The sequence below is a fragment of the Mesitornis unicolor genome, unplaced genomic scaffold (genome assembly GCF_000695765.1).
Source record: "Mesitornis unicolor isolate BGI_N332 unplaced genomic scaffold, ASM69576v1 scaffold2099, whole genome shotgun sequence".
Taxonomy (NCBI): Eukaryota; Metazoa; Chordata; class Aves; order Mesitornithiformes; family Mesitornithidae; genus Mesitornis; species Mesitornis unicolor.
In genome coordinates, this window is record NW_010207756.1 from 37,011 (window position 1) to 47,400 (window position 10,390).

At 38.5% G+C, this 10,390-nt stretch overlaps 1 protein-coding gene across 1 annotated transcript in view; it reads right to left on the reverse strand.

Annotated features, from left to right (window-relative positions):
* Positions 1–10,082, reverse strand: part of LOC104546742 (protein SHQ1 homolog) — a gene marked incomplete at its 5' end in the record, with an annotated part of 33,760 nt that extends 23,678 nt beyond the window's left edge. The window contains 3 exons of the mRNA XM_010192208.1: positions 1,074–1,240; positions 9,550–9,677; positions 9,970–10,082. Of these exons, the coding sequence (XP_010190510.1) occupies positions 1,074–1,240; positions 9,550–9,677; positions 9,970–10,082 (408 nt within the window). The remainder of the gene's footprint in view (positions 1–1,073; positions 1,241–9,549; positions 9,678–9,969) is intronic.
* Between the last annotated feature and the right edge of the window lie 308 nt (positions 10,083–10,390).

The window sequence follows — 10,390 nt, forward strand, 5'->3', positions numbered from 1 at the left end:
TCAAACTAAAATGCCTCGTTCTGTGAAAATGGCTCAAGAGTTTTGGCTTTCAGAAAGAGTCCTAAAGCCAGTGGTACACATAAAATGTCATTCCTGAACTGTGACAGACTCATCGTATTCGTGTGGTAGTGTGATCTGGTGGGACAATTAGGCCAAAAAGCCAGGAAACCCTCATCTGTAATCCTGGCTCCAATAAGCGTTTGTGTGGCCTGAATGTCTTTGTTTTCCTGTTAAAAAGGAAAAAAAAACAAAATGGGGGGAAAACCCCACAATGTGTTTTCTACATATACCATATGGTTATTGCAAAGATCAATAAGGATTTGTACAACTGTGTTCCTCACATATTTGTAATTGTGTGTGACACTAACATTCAACATAACCAATGTCTCAGACAACTCTGTTGAAGAGGCAGGTCTGGATACTTCTGCTGTTCTACAATCCAGGCCCTGCAATTCAGTCTGATTAAAACTGACAATTTTATAATTGTAAATGCCTCAAGCTTAGTTTCCAGTATGCCTCAGGAAACACCTTCCACACTTAGTGCATAAGCTTAAAAAAAACATAATTTAAAGAAAAATTTGTTGTGTTCAAAGCATATAATGGTAGCCTACATAAAACACTAAACTCCATTTCACTCCTGCAGACTTACTGACTTCTCGTGCTTTTTCAGAATCCAAATCCTATTATGGAACTGTCCAAAAAACAGAGTAAAGAACCATCAACATAAAAGAACAATTATTTTGTGAAACCTGCATTTACAGAAGTCAGGACACATCACACTACAAAACAAATCAGAAACAAAGAAAACTGCCTGGAGTCTCATGCATCTCCTTTTCTCTCCTACAGCTAAAATGCTGCTCCAGAAGAGCAGAAGTATTTAGAAATCACATTAATCCCTAAATGCGTCCCAACAGCTCAATCTAGAGAGACAGAATTGAGTAAGTTAAAAGGAAATAAACTGTATTTTCAATGCTTGGAAATAAATTCCCTTTAAAAGGTTTCCTAGAGGACAATACAGGGTCCAGCAGTACATTCCTAAAACACACTAGTTTTTGTTTTTTTTTTTTACTTACATTCTTCTCTCCTTCATTGACACAGATTTCATAGCAATACGCCAGAAGGATATCAATTAAGCCAAGATACGCATGATGACGGCTTCTTTTATCCAGAAGATAAGATTTATTTGTGAACTTTCTCAGCTGCTCTTTCTCTTCTTCAGAGAAGACTATAAAAAGGATAACTGATTATTAATTTAAAGCTGGCACATTCATTTTAATAGAAGGTAATACTACTTCGACGGTCTCTAAAAAGAGTGTTACTAATCACAAGTCACTTGTCACTCAAGCAAAACCCTAAATCATCTCACTTTCATTTTTAACTTCTATTAAAGTGTGTTACAGTCCTTTCAAAGTCAAGTGCCAACCCTGCAGTCCTGCGAGTACACACTAGCGATTTTGAACCCCTCTGAAAGTACCAAGGGTTTCTACAGGTGTCTGGGTACCTCATACTGATATCAATGCACAATCAGGATCTGAGTAGATTTAAGAAACTTCAGTTTATGTTGTATAGGCTAAAACCAAGAAAACAGGATAACACAAAACAAATACATTTTCTTATTGTAGAAAAGAGTAGGAACTAAAGAAACAAGGAAGGGAAAAAAAGGAAAGGTCCAATTCCATATTTCTAAACCTCACGAATTCTGACTCGTGATCTAGACGTGATTCAGGAGCTTGGATTATGCTGTCTGGTAACATCCTTCCTGTGTCTGAGCAAGACCAGAGAAAGATCCAAATCCTGCCCCACTGATGTTGGTATGAACGCTGCATCTCCTTCCAGAGAGCTATGGTGCCCACCAACAACAATCACCAGGTGTATCTTCAGCATACCTCATTTAGCCAAGACTGGCTATGCTAAGCCAACCCAAAGAACCCTCTCACCCAGCACTTTCTCTTTGGGATGCATAAGGAAGATAACAACACAGCAGGTATGCTGGGACAACGCAGCCAAGCATTTCTCTAGGAAACAGTGGTACAGACACGGATAGCTAAGATTGAATACTGAAGGGTAACCCTTCTGAAGAGTTCTTCAGTGGAGATGAAGCAGATAACTGACTAAAAGCCGTATCTGTACAAACTCAAAGTAAATCAAGCAGCCAGTCAGCACAATTAAAATAGTCAGAAGCCAGAGCTAAGAGATTTTAATCCAGGCTGCATGAAGTGCGGGCATTCCACGTCAACAGGCTCTGATGTACTGAACAGGACAGATGGAGCGAGCACATTTTAGTCACACCCCAGAAGAAAGTTACAGGCGCAAGGTGGCTCGACAGGAAAAAGCAGTGTTGCTGCTTGACAGCCGATGCTTTGCTGCATCAAGGAAGTCCCACCCTGTGACTTGTTCAAGCATCAGCAACACTGGGACCAGCCTGAGTTTAAAATACCACTCACTGAAGGAAGTTTCTCTTAGGAACAAGCCTAATACAGCACTCTTGTTACTTTCACAATAAACCCGAAGTGCCAGGGGTAGATACATGATGTACTCCTTAACTCCAAGTTTAATTATTTATTCTGGGAGGGAAGGGGGGACCAAACCCAAACCCTTACAATTAATGCTGGAATCTCTCTTCAATTGTTCTCTTACCACTCCTTTTTTGAGTCACCATATTCTTGGCAAGTATGCAAGTCTGGCAAGCTGGGGGCAGAAAAAAGCTGGAGGTAAGACGTACAAACTCACAGATGTAAATGGTTCACACATTAAGATGAGGATGTGATCCTGGCTAAGCACCTGCTGAGCCCTTGCTGGCCAGGCAGGCAGCTGGGAAGGGTCCACATTTGTGGCTCCCTGAGACAGATCCTTGCACGTTGCTGATCTAGCAGCTCCATCAGCACTAACAGCCTGACCTGATACCCAGCAGTTCCTGCCTCAACTCGATTCCCTGTTTTTATAGTTTAGCATTTTCTATCTTCCACATCGGTATTTACCTCTGGAATTCTTGAGCTAGCAATGATCAGGTCCCAACAATCCTACCTGCAATTTTACTGCTCTTACTTTTCTGCAGGCCTTTTTCTCCTGCTCCTTCTCAGCAGCATGGCCAAGGCCATGCAGTTGGCCATAACCCATGGTCCTGAGCCCTGGGGACACAGGCAGCTGAATCCTCACAGGGAGCTCACAGCCCAGGTTTCAGAAATAAAGTGTTACAACTCCGAGTAGACCAAGTTCCTTTCTAAATCTCTTGCCCGATTCTCAAGGATGAAGATTGCAAATATGTTTATAGATGTTTCTCCTCAAACGCTGGTCATCATCATTTTACACAATCCACATTCTTGGGGATACAATCCATCTATAACACATGCGGTCGTCTTTATCCCAGGAGCTTTCTACAAGCTTTCTAATTTTATGACATGTTTTGGAACAAATGTTTGTGATGCCAAAGGCACATACATATGCACACACCTCATCTCAAGACATAAAATTACGAATTAGGAAAATCATTTTTGAATGTTTCTTCTTTATGAACATTTAAAATGTTTCTATCAGCTTCATAACCATGAAATACTCAATTTAAATTCTTATAGGAACTTCTTGATGAGCTAAACATTTCTCTGGAGCCAAGCCAGTCTCCATTCATTTACAAGCTCCCACAAAAAGAAACTCCAGCTTTTATATCATCTTGAGAAAGGCAATCTCTTCCACTTGCTATGATCTAGCACAAAGTGATAATTTAGCAAGACTGTGGCAGTTCTGACCCTGTTTTTCTGCTAATGTAATTCAGTTCAGTGCTACCCTTTAAAGCACAAATACAGATACTGTATCTATAGTCTATCAGCAAATTCCTTTGTAAGTTCTTAAGTAGCATTGATACCTCAGTGAGTCATGTCTATCATTTATACCAAAATTACCCATAAAACCATATGTGCAATGTTGTAGCACATTTGAAAAAAAACAGTTTCTGAAGACTGTAGCATAAAGCAACTTTGTAAGTGGGTTTAATGAGGTATCGCAACAGGGTGTTTACAGTTACAAGGTCCAATTGGACAGAAGAAAGGCATTTCCAATTTCAGCTACTTTTTACTAGAAAACCCTTTCCTGGAATAAATGATAAAATCATATGGAAGTAGCTCTTACACCCTGGAGAGAAGCACAAAATAGGAGCTGAAACCAAAGCTAAGGATGAAAAAGCATTTCTCAACAGCAAACAGCCGAAAGTTTGTTAGCAAAGACTACTACAGCAGAAGAGATTCATAAAGCCTAAAATCACTTCTGATGATTGCAGTAATAAAGTCTGTTACTAAGAAGCTAAATAATTCCTTCAAGGCACATGAGAACCTACCACAGACAGGAGCTGTCAACCAGTCATGCCAGCACTCTCCCATCTCCAGGCTCACCTCAAAGAGCTCGGCTGGCACTCAGGAAGCACCGTATCAGGAATGCAACCTTCTCCTTCAGCAACTCTGTGTATTCAGTACTGCACCCACTACTGGAAATCCACTCTTCTTCACCAGGGACTACAACTTGAAGCTTGTTTTTGTCTCATAGCTGATCAAAGTTAACCTCTCTTATCATCAGAGATAAGAAACAGACCAATACTGAGAGCAAAAAAAAATGACTTTTTTTTTTTTTTTAAGTTTTACTGACAGGTATTTGTTAGATTCCCTAAATCTACATTCTATGGTGAATGCCAACCATACTTCCCTTCTAACTAGAAAGCAAAGAAACTCCTAGAGAGGGTCATGACACATACAAGATAAAGTTTTCTTCTAAAATGCAAACTCCCCGAAGCATCGTAGCATAGGCAACTGGACCATAAACACACAAATTACAAGTTTACCCGACAACAGCAAACAAGATTAAACTGGACAATTCCCAAAGATAAACATTACAAGATGTTCATTAATGCACTGCAAAGTGCCAGGTGTTCCAAATCAAATTTCCCTCTGGGGAAAACACTTCAGTTTTACAAATAAATATCTATCCATTCCTTTAAGTTCTTGAATAGTAAATTATTCAGGCCTGAAACTCATTATTAACATGTCAAAACCACCACCTACTTTGTTTTCCCAATTCAAAAATGTAAGTACATATTATAAGATTAACAGAACAAGTAAAACAGTTATTATACTTCCTGCTATATTAAGCCTCTAAACTTTTGTACACTTGCATTACCAATGTTTTACTTAACAACAGCCGTAACAATTAATATTAATCTAATACAAAGCAGCATTTGCTGCTACTTATCAAGGACTAAATTTTCAAGCTTTCCTTAAATTTGACTTTAAAATGTTTTGTATGCTTGTCAGTGCCAAAATCACACTACTTCTAGCCACAGCATAACTGTATTTATATATGCATGTCTAAAGGAATCAGACAAATTAATCTCACAAAGTTACTGTTACATTGTAATATAGAGACTACCCTTACTTTTTAATCATCTCTTGTACTTATTTTAAACTAGGCATTCCCTATGTTAAAGTAAACGTTTTTCAAACTGCCCTTCAGCACCCAGCTGTCTGTGACGTTCAGTTTATCACATCACTTAAATAAGTCAGTGTGAGATCCAGATCTCAAGACTGCTATGACACTTACGGTTCTAAACGTGTTAGGGATACTCAGATAAAATGTGCTATCAGATGGATAACCCAGCGGTCAGAAGCCGAAAACTACACAACAGCAGAGGTCAGGAACAACCTCTGATCATCAGCTGGGCCAGCCCTCTGGTGACAGCAGAGCCATGGCTTATCGCCCCATCAAGCCGAGCTCTACAGCTCTCTCGATGGAAAATACCCGAGCAGAACTGATCCCCTCCCATGCACCATTCTTTCTTCCATGTCTTGCTGTTCTTGCCTTTTAAAATCGGAGATACTTTACAGTAACTAGACCTATCACTTATATGTTAAGAATACTGCATTAATAAATAGCAATCTTTCCTCACATGAAAAGTACTTGCTCTGCAGCAGAACAGTGTCAGGAAGGCACACATGCTGCAAAGGCCCAGAAGACCGAGTAAAACAGGCAGGCAAAACAATTGCAGAAATCTGATAAAAAAGAGAAGTGATTCATCTTAAGCTTATGATCCTACCAGTAAGGGTAGATGTTTGAGCACAGCCCTACCAAAATGGGAATCTCGAAAAAGAAATTACCTCTCATTCTAGAAAGAGATCAGAAAGAGAGAATGGTCACTGGTAAGCACAATAGGTTACCGTAAACAAAATACATTATCCCTGGAGCATATAAATGTTATATTATATACATATGTCAGCCTGAGCCTTTGAGGATTATTGTGCTGCCTAAAAACGAGTTTTTACAGTTGTGCAATTTGAAGTAGAATAGAAATGAACTTTTAACGAAGTTGAATGTGCTTGTTACAAAACACAAAACCTTTCATCTGGAATCTGCAGAAGCAAGACTCCAATGCAAGCTTCAGCAGCAGCAAAAAGAGAGCTTCCCAGAAGCTGTTCTCTCCTCATGGGAAAGGCTGTGTAATTAGTTAGGCTTTATGGAGTATTACTTGACTTGCATTAGACATTGTAAGCATAAAGAAAAACTGAGCCTTTCAGCTTTAGAAAATGTCTACTCCAAAAAACTGTACTTTGCTATAAACTTGATGGTGAAACCTGCTCTCCAGTATTTCTTCTGCTTCCTCGGCTGCACTGAGAAGGCAATAACCTTAGCTGCCTGCTGGCTAACAAGCCTAAGGGGAAAACAAACAAACAAGAAACCCATAAAGGGCAAGAAGAGACAATACACAGTGAAAGATAAAATGGACAAAAGAAAGAAGAGACACTTAAGACAACAAAGAAGAAATTTTAAAAATACAAAATACACGCACCATGCACAGAAGCTGGAGGAAAAAGTTAAAAGGTTAAATAAAAATAGATTCATGGCAAAGATAGAAGAGAGGTGAAGGCTTTAAATGCTAATGAGAGGGGCTGATCCAAAAAGGTAAAAACCTGGTAATGAGACATTAAAAAACCCGGTGATGTAAAAACAAGAGGATAATCAGGGATGAAAGCAAGAGCAGTAATCAAGCAAACAAAATCTTCAGTTAATTGTAATGTCATGCAAAACAAAACAAAAACCAAAAAACCCCAGATCTGTATTTCTAATTACTCCTTGTAGCCAAAGACATTATAATGACAAAAGTAATCAAGTTTTTGGTTTCAAGAAACCAATGAAGATAAAACCAAAAGGACACCAACATAAATCAGCAAAAGGAAGAAAAGGAAATAATTTTCTTGGCTCAGTGTCCAAAGGCTTCTTCCTACAAGCACATTGCAATTAATACCAGTGACAGCCTCCCTATCCTCCCCGCTGCACAGCACACCTTGGCTTAACGCAGGCAGACTTCTCCCCCGTCCTAGTGAAAAGAATGTAAAATTTTGAGTAGTAAAGAAAGTCCCTCACTTAGCACAGTCCCTGTTCCTTTTATGTGCCTTTTCTGTGTTGCTGCCACTTACTAAACATGCATACCAGAATACATATTAATGCAGATACGCAGTCAGATCGCATTCAGCTCATAGGAACTCCTGCATCTGTAACTCAAGATTAGCCAGACTGTCACTTTGATTGGATAAAACATAAAAGCAATACAAATTGACAGGGAACTTATCTTACTGATCATCAGATTCCAGGTCCAATAACCTGGACCCACCTCCTGCCCTTCCATATTTCTCTCATAAGAGACCTTCAAGTGGAACCTGCACTCCCTCTCATGGTGGTTTCTTTCACCACAACTGACTCCCGTTTAGGAACCTCCAACGGTTTCAGATCCTCATTCAGCCAACTGTCATCCCCAGCCGCTGGTGCCATTCATACAGCACAAACAACGTTATCAAAATTGAGGTCTTTCTAGAGCAAAGGATGGGTTGTTGTTATTAACATAACCCAGACACCAGATGGACTTGTATGTCACTTACATCACCTCAAGATCCACATAACTCCATGAGCCTCTTCCCTCAGGCACACGAAGGTCAGACTAAATTTTTTTAAAATCATTATTAAATATATATCTGTTACAACAAATAGTTCAGAGAAAATATGAACCTTTATGTAACCCCATTTCTGCAGAGTAGCTTTTGAGTAGCTTGTCTGTTGCTGTTACCCCTGTATGTGTTTTTCTTCAGAATCTCAATTTGAATAAAAACATTCTCCATCAATAAAATCATCCAGCAGCTCTTCATTTTCATTATAATCCTTAATACAGGCAAACATTAGCAGTGTTTCATTTACTGAGGAGTGAATGGATAAAAACAAACAAAAGAACCCCTCATTATTCCATTTTCAAACCTCTTGTACCTTTGTCCAATGCTTTTTAATTCAAATGCTTATGATACACATAATTAATAATTTCTGGCCTCAGAGCTTGAAAAGAGACCAGTAATGAAGATCAGATTAAATTCACAGTAAAATACACAACATTTACCCAAATTCCATTGTTCTGTAGAAAATGTGAAAGTGCAGGTATTATTAGTGCACTAATATTTGTTAAGAACCTCTGGTGAAGGGATTATCATTATCTACTTTATAATACCGGATTTTCATACTACATAGGAAATGAACGAAGGACAATAAAAGAATATGCATAATAGCAACTTGTAATGCTCTCTGCAATCACTGTGTACAGAAATGCAATCTCAGTTATCTGTTAACAGCAGTGTTACAAGGTCATCTACTAAACCCGAAACCATCCCTTTTAGTTTCTGAAAGGGCACGAAGATTTTCCTTTGAAAAAAGTCAGAAACCCGTAACAATAGTAGTAGAGTAATAAATGCCATAAACATCTATCATATTGTGTAAATAAAATAAAAGATCCTACAGAAGACCTGTTCATCAAACAGAGATAAGGGCTGACATTATTACAATCTTACACAGCTGATTCTTGGAAAACTTGCTGTGAGGTGTCTGCATTGCATTTGGAAGTGGGCACAAAACCCAGTATTGACTACTTTTTCCATTGAAAATACAACTAGGAAAAGGGAGAACAGTTATTTGAAAAATCTGGAAAAAAAGAGGAGATAAGTACATATCCCCAACAAATATCCCATTTTCTAGCTATTATAATCACTACACAAAGATATGTTTTATTGTATTTCAGATGCCATGACTTACTGACACTGGCAGCTCCTTTGAAATCTTAAAGATTACAGCATACCTTTAGAAGGGAACTTTTTCTTCATAGATACCTGAAATTCTAGAATGGCCTTTATGAACAGTTAACTCCAAAATCTGTTATGCAGAGATAACTAACAGGCAAATGCTTAAGATTAAATGACCAGTTTATACCATGCTGTCGACTTCTCTGCACACAACCATCCCAAAGATTTCAGTATATAACTGTCCCTCAGAAAAAAAAATAATAAATTCTTTGAGGACAAGAAAAGCAACAGAATGGTCCTCCAAGAACAGTTAAAACTGAAAACTGTATAGTGAAACTACAGTTTTTTCTTTAAGAACAATAACCTAGTACATAACATAAGCATCACAGCAATTATCATTCAAGCAACAGCAGGGGGGGTGTGTGTGTGTGTGTGTAAACATATATACATATGCTCTCACCAAACGTATGAGTGTCACATTCCTGATGACTTTCTTCCTGCGAGGCTATCATTCTTTTCTGGGCATCAACCCACCATGGTTTGTACTTTAAGACATGCTGAATAGCTTCATCTTCAAATAAATCAGCCCTATGAAAAAAAAAATCATATGCACAACATAATGGTGAACAACATTCTGCAGCAGTTCACAGCAGACGCTGCTTTAATATAGACTTAAACAGATAAGCAAAGTGTAACACCGACACAAGCCATAAGAATACCCTCTAAGGCCTGCTTTGATGAGACAAAGAAACAGACAAATAAAAAGTAAAGCTATTATTTCCAAAAGTGATCTCAAAACCAATCATTTATGAAAAGAAAAAGTGAGTATATTTCAACTGAGTTACTTTTACTTGACCAGGTGAAGTAAATCAATACTCACAGGTAATGATCAGGGTCAAACTTGGCAGCTTCAGCTGCCAGGCGTTTCGTCCTACGTTCATCTACAGGAGTTTGGTCAGGATCCTTAATATCAATAGCATCACCGAGTTCATCCTGTAAATGGAACAAAAATTGTATGACCAAGCCACGAATGTGATATGCAAGATTTATTTAGCAAAAGTTTAGGAAAGATGCTTATCAGCATTACAGTGAAATCCCTTGGTTGAAGTTGTTCTCCAACCTCCCTTTCAAATCTCCCAAATTCAGGCTCAATTGTGCACATAAAACATCAAAATTCCAAGGAAGTTCAAGTACTTGAATCTCCTTAGAATTCATGATCCTATGAAGTCTATTCAGGCCATTTTATCATAAGGGAGGCAGGTTATTTTGCATGATGATAAAATTTGCCATGTTTAACAAAA